The sequence below is a fragment of the Artemia sp. Qi Xiang Cuo genome, chromosome 5, assembly GCF_049724085.1.
Source record: "Artemia sp. Qi Xiang Cuo chromosome 5, ASM4972408v1, whole genome shotgun sequence".
Taxonomy (NCBI): Eukaryota; Metazoa; Arthropoda; class Branchiopoda; order Anostraca; family Artemiidae; genus Artemia; species Artemia sp. Qi Xiang Cuo.
In genome coordinates this window covers 50,632,739-50,645,521 of record NC_142798.1, presented here as the reverse complement: position 1 = coordinate 50,645,521, position 12,783 = coordinate 50,632,739, and the positions used below count along the sequence as shown (strand labels likewise).

Below are 12,783 nucleotides of genomic sequence, written 5' to 3'. Positions count from 1 at the left end.
AAGCCTGTTTTATCCAAAAACGACTGGAACCAGCTTTCCTCACTGGATTTTACCATAGCCTCTTGTACTTCAGCAGTACAAAGGCGAGTTGAAGTGGGCTCTCTTGTGGCTTTTGCACCATTACTTAATATATCGTATAGTACTGGGGTCAAAGATTGAGGGACCAGAGAACGATCCACAAGTGACAACCTTTCAAATATTGAAGGATTCAGATAAGCTGCCTTTCGGAAAAGATTAATTGCAAAATGAAGGCTTGTCACAAAGTACTTTTTTTTACTCGATGACTATGAATTCTATCACCGGCTCTAGTATTACAAAATAGCTCAGGCTCTTCTAAGACTATGTGTGCTCGACTGTCAATTAGATATGTAAGAGGAACTTACCATTACAGCGATATTGGGCATGGGAGAAAGTACGGTAATAGCAGCTTCTAGTACAGTCCAGCCATTAGACCTAAGCAAGGGACTCTTGATAAAATTGTTACATTCGTCAAACGTAAAAAGCTATTTGTAGACTCAATCATTTCCAATGTGCTATTCCATCGCACTTTCATGTCAAGAGGAATATGAGAACGAAGGCCACTCTTCACAACATCTTTTAAAATTACCATGCTGGACAGTGGAAACTTTTAGTTTTCTCAATAATTTTCGCGGTTTTTCGATGTTTGAGCAAGTGTAAAGTGTCTTCGGATAGCCTGTGCTACAACATCTTTTTCTGACAGACCGCAAAAGTATCTTTACTTCCCGAGTTTTCAGAACAAGGAAGAGAAAGGCCGTCTGAATAATTTTCACCGCTTGGATCGACATCATCGACTTTATCAAAGGATTTCAAGCAATCTTCTTCAGTTATGTCATTGGGTGGGCCAAAATCAAAGAGCACGAGTAACAGATGAATGGAGACAATGTTCAAAACATGAAGTTCAGGAACGTGCTCATAGCCTAGAGTCACAATGCAGAACATCTTATCTGTTAGTGAAAACTTCCTGATTGCACGTAGATTGCTGGAAGGATGTTAGTAGTTGTATGAGAGTGATTAATCCTCTTGAAATGTGAAACACTGTGGAGCAACCTCTGCTCATTTTTCATATTCCTGGGGTAATAGGCAGTGATACCTATAAAACCAGATCCTTTTGCAGACCAGCAGTCACAAGTCAATCTAGCCTTAGTTGCAGACTTTTTTTTTTTTTTTTTTTTTTTTTTTTTTATTATCAGAAGATAAACAGGTACTTTGAAAACAGGAAACAGAAACAGTGCCCATGCTTTCTCGTGCTTCGGCGATGTGGATAAAATTTTTTGATCTAAAATATTTTGTCTTTAGGTGTAGCATTTTATGACAGAACTTAAACCACGAGTAGGGCTGATTAGAAAGGATGATATGCTCGATTGTTTAATTTTGTTTTTTATGCAGCAAAAGAAGAATATGCCAATGTCCATTGGAATATGCTCTTTCGATAAAAGTATAAATTTTGGTTTTCCTGTTGATGGGCAAGGTTTTATTTGATGAATTCACTGAATCATACACTAAAAAGGTGTAGATCTCCTCTATTTGATCTAAGTTTGCTAGGTTATTGGTCTGAAGTTCTGACTGAGTTTATCGTTTGGTTGAACGCTTTTCTCTATATCAGCTTTTTATTTCTGCTCATTTGATTAATCTTTTTTTTTTCTAACATGCCTCTTGTGTATTATCTATTCTCCTTTGATATGCTTGATTAACATAGTAAGCTTGAAATAGGTCAGTACCCCATCCTGACTCTTTTTAATGCTGATTGAGGAGATATTAAGTTATCTAAGCTCATTTTACATGCTTAATATTGAGTTGATATGACAGGTTTTTTGTTCTAGATCAATAGTTCTGCTCTTTTTTAGTAATATTCTTTTATTATTTCAAATACTTGTTGCAGAGATTGTAGAATACTGCTTCATTTGCCATACTTCACTCCAAGTTAATGTAGCAAGTTTGATCTAGGCCAGTAGCTCTGTTCATGTTTCAGTAATCTTTTTTTTCATTTGACATGCTTAAAACCAACTTAACATAGACATTTCGATCTTTCTCGATAACCAGTGTTTCTGCTTTCGGGATTTCTCCCTATTAAATCGGAATTTTTGAGCCGTTCTAGGGATGAACTTTTCTGTTTAGGGATTTTCACAAGTCTTCGGGGCTTTTTAAATAAAAGGGAATAATATGGTTTTGGATCTTTTTTTTTACCGCACACTGTCGAATTGGGAAGCGTGTTATGTTTGATTACCTCCCTCTGTTAGATAGAGTCCTTAATCTGTAGGTGAAAACAACTTACAGATTACTGCATAGAATTCAAGAGAAGTGGGGTCCAAACTTGATTTCATTTCGATTATGACGTTTGCAAATGATCAGGGATTATTGACCCTGTGTAAGCTTAGTCGCAACAGCTTAGTTCTCGCCAACCCTTGGTTTTAAAGGATGGGAAAGTGTCGGCATGGAAAGCAAATGGACCAGGAATTGATGAGGCAAAGTTTTGCCGATGTTGAAAATGCGGAAAATGGCTTCTTTTTTTTCTTTTCTTTTTTCAAATAAAACCCCATTGGAACCGACCTATACTACATCGGCTCTAACATTTGGTTTTACTCTTCCTTGTTCTGACGTTGTTGTTGAAATGTTTCTCATTGCTGTAAAAATTATTAAGACGGGCAGAGGGAAGAAACTTACAACTTTGCGTGGAATTCTGAAAACATTATACGGTATGAAGTAAGCCCAAGAAAGTTCCACATTTATTTGTGGAGACTACTAGCTGAAACTGTTGCACCTGAAAAGGGTCAAGGCTTCTACTACCCTTGCAGGAAAAACCATGAAGGTATTGGAGTTAGTCAACTAGATTCTTATTCTGACTAAAAATAGTTTTGTTTATTTTTTGCTCAATATTAATGAATCTTCACAATGTTGTGACAAGTAGTGTGATCTTATAACCCAAATTACCTAAAATAGCCATACAAAATTAATCTTTTGGTATATTGTTTCATCATATCCACCCTTGACGTGCTGACTAAACCAACTTAGAAAATTAATTGGTCATGCATAGCAGAAAACAGCGATAAAGTCTATTTGTCTTACTCATCTTATTACACCCTGTACGCTTCGCTATACCTTACCACACAAATTTGTACAATGTCTAGATATCGCTTTTTTTCTAATTTGTATGTAATACTCAAAGTACATCCCAAACAATTTAGTATCCTTAGATTTTGAATTTTCAGCCGGACTTTGACTAGTCTGTTGGCGGACATTTTGTCTTGATAATGTTTTCCTGAATCCGGCGTCGGGATATGTTCAGAAAGACCAAACTAGTCAATAATTAGAAAGCCTTGTTTTTGAATGTCACAAGAAGATGATTGGTGGAAGTAACTTGTTAAAAGTGCATAACGAGGCTTTGCTTGTGATTTTGAATGATTTGCAAAATGGGGAAAACATGAAGTGGAAACACTGTCAATATCCCATATTTTCAGCGATTGTTTTTTTAAATGCTTAATGCGGAGGTTTCAAGTAACGACCTGGGGCTGACCGTTCCTACTGAAAGAGACGTAGTTGAAATTGTCAATAAAAATGAGGAAATCTCTGCTGTAATTAGTTGATTATTTATTTGTGTTGTTTCTTGATATTGTTATCCCAACAATTTGGTTTTTGACCGTGTTTTTTATTGGGAGTTGTTTTCGTTTTTAGCCACTTACTTAGCTATGACTTGTCCTCTAAAGCTCTGTCTAGGTAAGATATTTTCTATAATTGTCGGCTGAGTTCGACACACTTTAGAACAGTCTTGCTCTTATCTCACCCTCTTTCAACGTGTAGTCCACCTCTTGCTGAATTTCCAAAAGGGGCGTTTGACAACTCTTCGCCAAGTCTCATTCCTAAAGCATCTATGGACAATTCCTCCGGAAGACGTCGCAGTATTAATGATTCGTAGTTTTCATGCAGGAAAACATGAAACCTTCTAAGAAATGTACAACCAGTAGTAAACTTTATCAGAAAGAGATGTGACGCGTTCAATGCATATCGATTTACTTCTTCAATTTGTGTACGTGTAACTTTTAATGGTGTTAGTGTTTCTTCACCCCCACTCAACTTTACCCTATTGGGTAAATTTACGAGGATTAACAACATGTCAAAGAAACATGCTAATAAAAGTAGTGCCATTAGAGTCCTTATTTGATGCTCTTTCCTAATTTAGAAATAGATGTGGGTTGAGTTGCACAGGGGTTCAGTTACTCGAAAACCAATTTTTAACATGTTTGAATGGTCTTAAGTTCATTTTTGGGCAATAAGTAATGCATTTTATTTCGAATCATTGTTTCATTTCCATAAGGAAAAGCCAATATGTGAAAATGTTATAATCGCACCTGCAGAGAGGGGGGGGGGCAAGATTGGCCCCCAAATTAAGATCAAACTTCAAATTTTAAACTTTTTTATTGTGAATTTTGGAAAAAATCTACCTGGATATCGAAAATGTACTTTCTGAAATATTCCAGTGTTTCATTACTTCTTTATACTTTGCTAGTTTTTCCCTGATTTTTTCTCCCGTCTTAATTTGGATGCTCCTATCATGATCCAGCCTTTCTGTTTATTCGCCGTCTGAGAAACTTCTTGAAAAAAGTGAAAGGTTTGCTTCTGTATATTTTCTCTGGAATGTGTGGCTAATGTCTAGGCGCGGCTGTCAAATAAAGAAGAAACTAATTGTAATTCTTTTCGTGATTCTTTTGTCTGTTCATAAAGCAATGATAGATAGATAGATAGATAGATAGATCGTGTATTTCAAAAGCCCAAGAACCATATGCACACAAAAATTTATGAAAAATAAAGAAATCACAATAGAACAAATTCTACTTTGTAAAATTTTAGGAAGCAGCAAAACAATCCCATGTAAGTAATTTTCCCTTAAATCAGAGAGCACCGGGCACTTTCGGAGAAAATGGTCCAAATCTTCGTTCTCATCCCTACAAAGAGGACACACATACCGACCATCAGGATGTACTATCCCCCTGTCGAACACCATTTGCCTGCTCTGGATTGGAAGGCAATTTGCCCTAAGCTGAATCCATCGACATAAAATCATAGCCGGTATATTGAATTTAAAATAAATTTCCTCTCAAAATCTAGGTATAACCTCATTATAATGATTCAACGTAGCAGAATTTAAAACCAGCCCTTGCCAATACTGAATTTCTTGACCCTCTAAGATAAATCGTACCTGGCTTACTAAATTTGTTGGTAGATCACGGGACCCAAGACCGTCATTCCATAAGTAAGGCATTCCCACTCTTTCTAGTAATGACCTAATTTGGGATAGCCACGACATTTTCAAACCATAACTCAACATCTGATAATAAGCACCTCTTACTAGTCTATCTTCATAACACCTAATGAGCTTCAACCAAAATCTAAGCATCAAAATAGACCTACGTAGTTATAACGAAAACAGGCCCATATCACCTTTCAGAATCTGTGAATGAGTTGTCTGATGTAATCCAAACAGTCTTTTATAGTACTGGAGCTGGAGGGACTCCAGCTTCTGTGCCGCTTCTCCGCCCCAAATCTCTGCTCCATATTCTATTACTGGTAAAATTTTTGTATTAAATATTCTTTTATGCAATTTTAGGTTTTTAATTCCCATTATCGTCCGATTTCTAAAAATTGCAGACATGGCCACTTTACCTCTATTAATTAGTTCATCAACATGACTCTTTAAACTTCCATTTTCCGATAAAACAAATCCTAGATATTTGAAGAATGTTGAAGATAGAGTATATTTCTTTTGTCCTTTCTTAACAGATATAATTGAAAATTATTTGGTGATTGCACACTTGTAATAGCAAATGTAGCTTCAGGCTAAACTTGAGCCAATTAATTTTTCGCGTGGTTGCCGGGAATTTTTTGAGATAGGGTGGGGGGGGGGGTAACTGAATTACCAGGTCTTCATGTAATTTTTCCTCTTTTAACATATACTTAGCCATTTTTTAATCTAGTGGAAGGGGTGTGTACCAAACCACTTCCTTACCCAGTGGACGGCAAGAACTAGGCAACTTGAAGGATTACAAGTATGAAAGTGGGAACATTAGTCAGTAAAAACTGCATAAGAGGGCAACATTCCATGAAGTCCAGAAACAAAAACAGAAAGGACCCATCTTTCCTTATTTCATCGAAGAGGAGGGGGGCCTCATCGTTGAATTTGCCTCAAATGAGGATGGATTTTATTAGGAAATGTCGGGTATTGTCGATGACGTTTCGTATTTTACGTTTAACAAGAAACATTTAACAACGTTTCCTTCGTGTTTTTTTTCTATCCATTATACAAATATTTAGCAATAAATCGGGTGACTCTTCCTTTGAATAAGTATGTTAAGAGAAGAGTATCCGATGTGGTTTTTTATTAATACTATTATTGAAGTGGTCAAATCACATTTTTCTTAGACTTGCATGATTCGCGGATGCTTATCTGAAAATAAACGCCAATTTTGTTTGGTACTTTCTTTTATGGAAATGACGCGTCTAAGTTGACCATGAATAATACTGGCTGTGTTTTTCATGAAGGTTGCCGCTGGTTAAATTAAAGGAAATTTGACGCCCTGGTTAGAAATAGGTTTTCCAACTTTTCAAAATGGTTAACTGTGTGTATATTGATCGAGTGAAAAAAGTAAAATATTATCAAGGAGTCAACGAAGAAGTCGCAAGCAATGTCTTTTTTCTTGTAGCCAAGCTATAAAATCTGTAAATTTTTAGGATTCCTAGAGAAATGGGTGGGATATAGCTTTGCAACAGTCAAAATTTTGCCTGCTCCCCCATCTTGTGGGAGGCAACCTCTGCATTTCTGTTCATGGTAAACCGTTGATTGTAATTCTTCAATGGTTAAGTTATGGAATATCATTAGTATTTATAGTTGCAATGTAAAAAGAGGAAATGTGGTTTGTTTTACCGCAAAGCCTGGCCATCGGTTGTTTAAGTTACTTTGCCTTTATTCATGCAAATATTGTTGAAAGGCATTCTCTAGGCTAAACCGCACAGAGAATCCGATTTAATTTTTTACCTTAGCGAAAAGTAGGTAGCATGTCATCGAAATACAAAGTAGCAAGCGATAGTATAAGTTCAACAGAAGTAGAGATAAGGAACACGAACATAACACAAATCAATGATTAAATGACGAATAAACCGCACAGAAGTGAGATAAACCGCACAGAGAAAATGATTTAAATGATGAAAGGATCTAAAAGAAGGGATAAAGTAATCTAAATTCAATGTATCTTTATATAGTTAATTGTATTAATTATGTTAGATAATTAACAAGTACATTTTAAAAAAATAATATAAAATGACGAATAAACCGCACAGAAGTGAGATAAAAATAAACGATACCTTGAAAGACAATAATTAAGTAGATCCATTTAGGGAGAACTTCAACGACCTACTCTTTAGAACGCGCTATTACAATGTCAACATAATTAGATATAATGAACGCTTAGATTAATCAAATCAATGATTAAATGAAGAATAAACCGCACAGAAGTGAGATTAACCTAACAGATAAATCTATATAAATGATGAATTGATATCAAAGTAGGGCGCACGAACTCTACATACAATGTATAAAGAGATAGAACACTCTCTACCTAAGTATATCTCATGACCGATATGATAAAAAAAAAATAATATTAAATGAATAATAAACCGCACAGAAGTGAGAAAACAATAACAGAGACAACGAATTACATTATTTATTGATAGAAAAGAAGTGATAAAGACTACGACATAAAAAGTATAAATATATCGTACCTTGTATAAATACTTTTAGATAATGTACGTGTAGAGTAAACAAATACCTGAATATATGACGAATAAACCGCACAGAAGTGAGAGACACATAAGAGAGACAACGATTTAATTGAAGAAAGTAGATCAAAGTAGTGATAATTTCAATGAAATACAAAGTAGCACGCTATATTACAAGGTAAACATAATATGAGGTAAGTAACGCTTAGATAAATAAAATCAATTATAAAATGACTAATAAACAGCAAAGAAGAGAGATAAACCGCACAGAGAATATGATTGAATTTATGTCAGTAGCTAAAAGAATGTATCAAGTCAAAGAAATTCATAGTAGCAATCGATATTACAATTTCAACATAATTATATATAACTACCACGTAGACAAATCAAATAAATTATTAAATGACGAATATAAAGAACAGAAGTGAGATAAAAATAACCGATAACATGATTTACTTGATGAAAGGAGCTAAAAGAAGGGAGCAATTCAACGAAATTCAAAGTAGCAAGCGCTATTACAAGGTCAACATAATCCGGGTTGCAGCGGTAGCTAGCAACCTAGTAAGAGACGATCACCTCCAATGTTAAGAAATATAAAACCCCCCAACTCCTAAAAAAAGAGTCAGATCAAAACAAAAAGTACACCATTAGAACCGCCTTGTCCGAATCCTCTATAAAGGAAACTTACCGCCCTTTGGCTTGAATAACAAAGAAAATATATTGGCTTGAAAATCAAGAAAATTGACTTTTACCACGTTATTCTCCACAAACGGGATATTTTTTTCTTTCCGCTTTTTTTTTTTGCTCAGCTAGCTGGGCACTGGAAAATCATAGAGAGCTGTATAATAGCTCATTTTAAAGGAAATTGCAACATCTAGTCACTTTTGTATTTAAAAATAAAATACTTTTTAAAGTAGAATCAATTTTGTCAAAAAAATTGCATTTTTGATGTATTTTCATACTGCAGTCTTTTCAAAGATATTTGAATTTTGAAGCAATCAAACAGTTCATGGTAATGAACTCTTTAGTAATAATAGCTACTTGTCTCAATAGTAACCAAAACTCCTGGAACCAAAATTTTCTTTTTTGGCTTAATCGCTAAAATTATTATGTAAACTGCAAAAATATTTATGATGCCTAATCAGTAATAGTAAGTTCTTAATTTAAACAACAAAAATACATGAAAATTTTATAATTAGTTTTACTTTTTGTCTCCTGTAAGAAAATTTTTTTTCATCTCAGTTCAAAGTTATTATTGCATCCTGGAACTAAACTTTTTTTGGTTTGTAACCCGTAAAGTACGTATCTCTATATTATTGTCTTATAATTGCAATTACTTTAGTTTTCAGTCCAGAATCGCTAAACTTATTATGTAAACTGCAAAAATATTTATGGTGTCTAACCAATAATACTAATTTTGTAATTCAAACAAGATAAATACCTGAAAATTTAAAAATTAGTTTTTTTTTATGCTAGGTTTTAGATACTCGACACGGGGTATTGTGTAATTAATAATTTTAAACCTTGAAAAAATATGGTCTCACGCGAGTGGAAAAAAAGAAAGAATAAGCAAAAACAACATCAAAATAGAGCAATCCAAATTTCTACTAATAAAAAACTTTACTACACAAAAAATAAAGCCAACATCCTGAAATATCAGAAAAGTTTATTTAAAAGAGATAAAAATGCCACCGAGCGCAATAAAGCTCGAGCACGCGTAAGGATTGCTACTAAGATGTCTTGTGATCCAGGATTTAAGAAAATGAAATAAGACAGAGCAAAACAGAGGTATCTTACGGATCAGGGGTATCGAGAAGGGAAAATTGAGACAGCCTAACAAAAGAGCAAGGAACGGTATGATAACGATATAGATTACCGAAACAAACATAAGAAAAAAGTTGCTACCAGAATAATGGGTAGATACTGGGGTGACAATAGCTATAATGAAAAAATTAAATTCTCTGCGAGGTTGTACCGAAGAACGAATAAGGACAAAGGGAAAAATTACATTCAGAAATACAAGAAGATGGCTAAAATGCAGATTGATCTTTGTAAATTGAGAAACATTTTACGCATGTTTTATCGGGATCACGAAAATTATAATAAAGAACGACCTCTTGCCTATACTAAATTATATAGGCCACTTAACTATAGTATAGGTTAGTAAATTTACATTAAAAGACAATCACTGAAATAACAAACCATTCCATACATTGGACTTTGTTAGCTACTAATTGATTGTTTGAGTTTCATCTCTTACTATTTAAAAGAAGAAAAAGCCGTAGGCTTTTTCCTGTCTGTATTTATAGTTAAAAAACGAACTCAAGTCCAAAGAAACTGAACCCTGTGGTACATTCACATTATCTTCATTATTTTAGCTAGAATATAATAAAGATCAAACTCTTCCCTATACTAACTTCCATACGCAACTTCACTATAGTTAAGATTACAGTATTTATATTTTTACATTAAAAGACAATCACTGAAATAACAAACCATTCCATACATTGGACTTAGTTAGCTACTTGATTGTTTGAGTTTTGTCTCTTATCCGGGTTGCAGCGGTAGCTAGCAATCCGGGTTGCAGCGGTAGCTAGCAACCTAGTAAGAGACGATCACGTCCAATGTTAAGAAATATAAAAACCCATAGTTCTTAAAAAAAAGAGTCAGATCAAAACAAAAAGTACACCATTAGAACCGCCTTGTCCGAAACCCCTGCATAGTAAAATTTCTGTCCCTTGGCTTGAACAGCAAGGGAAATATATAGGCTTTAAAATCAAGAAAAGTGGCATCTACTACACCATTCTGCCTAAACGGGATATTTTTTTATTTTTTTTTTCTTTTTTTTTTCTTTTTTTTTATCCAGATATAGCTTTGCACTGGAACATCGTAGAGGGTTGTTCAATAGCTAATTTTAAATGAAATTAATTTGGTTAAAAATCTATATAAACTAAAATAAATTATTTCTAAAAGAGAATAAATTTTTCCACCATCCGGGTTGCAGCGGTAGCTAGCAACCTAGTAAGAGACGATCACGTCCAATGTTAAGAAATATAAAAACCCATAGTTCTTAAAAAAAGAGTCAGATCAAAACAAAAAGTACACCATTAGAACCGCCTTGTCCGAAACCCCTGCATAGTAAAATTTCTGTCCCTTGGCTTGAACAGCAAGGGAAATATATTGGCTTGAAAATCAAGAAAAGTGGCAGCTACTACAACATTCTGCCTAAACGGGATATTTTTTTCTTTTTTTTTCTTTTTTTTTTCTTTTTTTGTATCCAGAGATAGCTTGGCACTGGAACATCGTAGAGGGTTGTTCAATAGCTCATTTTAAAGGAAATTAATTGGGTTAAAAATCTATAGAAACTAAAATAAATTATTTATAAAAGAGAATAAATTTTTCCACCATTATTACAGTATTTATATTATGCATCATCATAAATTATAAAAGGTTCAAATGTTCGAATCCGGGTTGCAGCGGTAGCTAGCAACCTAGTAAGAAACGATCACGTCCAATGTTAAGAAATATAAAAACCCATAGTTCTTAAAAAAAAGAGTCAGATCAAAACAAAAAGTACACCATTAGAACCGCCTTGTCCGAAACCCCGGCATAGTAAAATTTCTGTCCCTTGGCTTGAACATCAAGGTAAATATATTGGCTTGAAAATCAAGAAAAGTGGCAGCTACTACAACATTCTGCCTAAAGGGGATATTTTTTACTTTTTTTTTTCTTTTTTTTTTCTTTTTTTGTATCCAGAGATAGCTTGGCACTGGAACATCGAAGAGGGTTGTTAAATAGCTCATTTTAAAGGAAATTAATTGGGTTAAAAATCTATAGTAACTAAAATAAATTATTTCTAAAAGAGAATAAATTTTTCCACCAAAAACTGCATTTTGATGTCTTTTCACACTGCAGTCTTTCAAACATAATCGTATACCAGCGGTTTATAGTAAAGAACGATCTCTCGCCCATCTCAGGGTTGCAACGGTATCCGGGTTGCAGCGGTAGCTAGCAACCTAGTAAGAGACGATCACGTCCAATGTTAAGAAATATAAAAACCCATAGCTCCTAAAAAAGGAGTCAGATCAAAATTATAATAAGTTGTCAAATTATATAAGATCAAAATTTTATATAATAAATTATATAAAATTAAAATTATATAAAGTTGTATGGAAAAGTTAAAATTGAGAGAGAAAAGTCAAGTATTTATGTTAGACAAGGATCTTTTGAAAATTTGCTTCTCTGCAGTAAAATACCTTGTCCAGTCGGGCAAAGCCACGGAAGAGGAGGTGTAGGAAGAGAGCAACCAGAATCTTGTAACAACAATGAGTGTGCTCAAAAGAATCTACCATATATACTTATAACTAAAGAACCAGTATCTACAATTACAACAAGCATCAACACTACAAATGCCCGAAATAGAAGCAAGAGCGAAGAGATAGTAAGAGATGAAAAGTGTCAATTAAAATGCTGCAAGATTAATTAAGCTGCTTGCTGTGAGTTTCATGAGAACTGTACTAGCTATATAGATAGGTGGTTCAGAGCAAGAAAACTAAGGTCATTTTGTGGTAATTCTAGTGTTTTTGGAATCAACAAGTAGCTGCTGTGGTTTTTCTAATAATTTCTTTTGTCTTACTTTATGTTCGAAGATTATAGAGTTAAAAATTTTCCCACACCGGGAATCGAACCCGGTTCTCCTAAGTGAAAGTTAATCCGGGTTGCAGCGGTAGCTAGCAACCTAGTAAGAGACGATCACGTCCAATGTTAAGAAATATAAAAACCCATAGTTCTTAAAAAAAGAGTAAGATCAAAACAAAAAGTACACCATTAGAACCGCCTTGTCCGAAACCCCTGCATAGTAAAATTTCTGTCCCTTGGCTTGAACAGCAAGGGAAATATATTGGCTTGAAAATCAAGAAAAGTGGCAGCTACTACAACATTCTGCCTAAACGGGATATTTTTTTCTTTTTTTCTTTTTCTAATCAAGAATGCGAGAAT

The 12,783-nt window shown here is 34.3% G+C and overlaps 1 protein-coding gene across 1 annotated transcript in view; it reads left to right on the top strand.

The window, feature by feature from the left end:
• Nucleotides 1–2,515: 2,515 nt before the first annotated feature.
• The window catches only part of LOC148952232 (uncharacterized), a 19,660-nt gene continuing 9,392 nt past the window's right edge, over nt 2,516–12,783 (top strand). The window contains exon 1 of the mRNA XM_089089161.1: nt 2,516–2,714. Coding sequence (XP_088945287.1) covers nt 2,516–2,714 — 199 coding nt within the window. The remainder of the gene's footprint in view (nt 2,715–12,783) is intronic.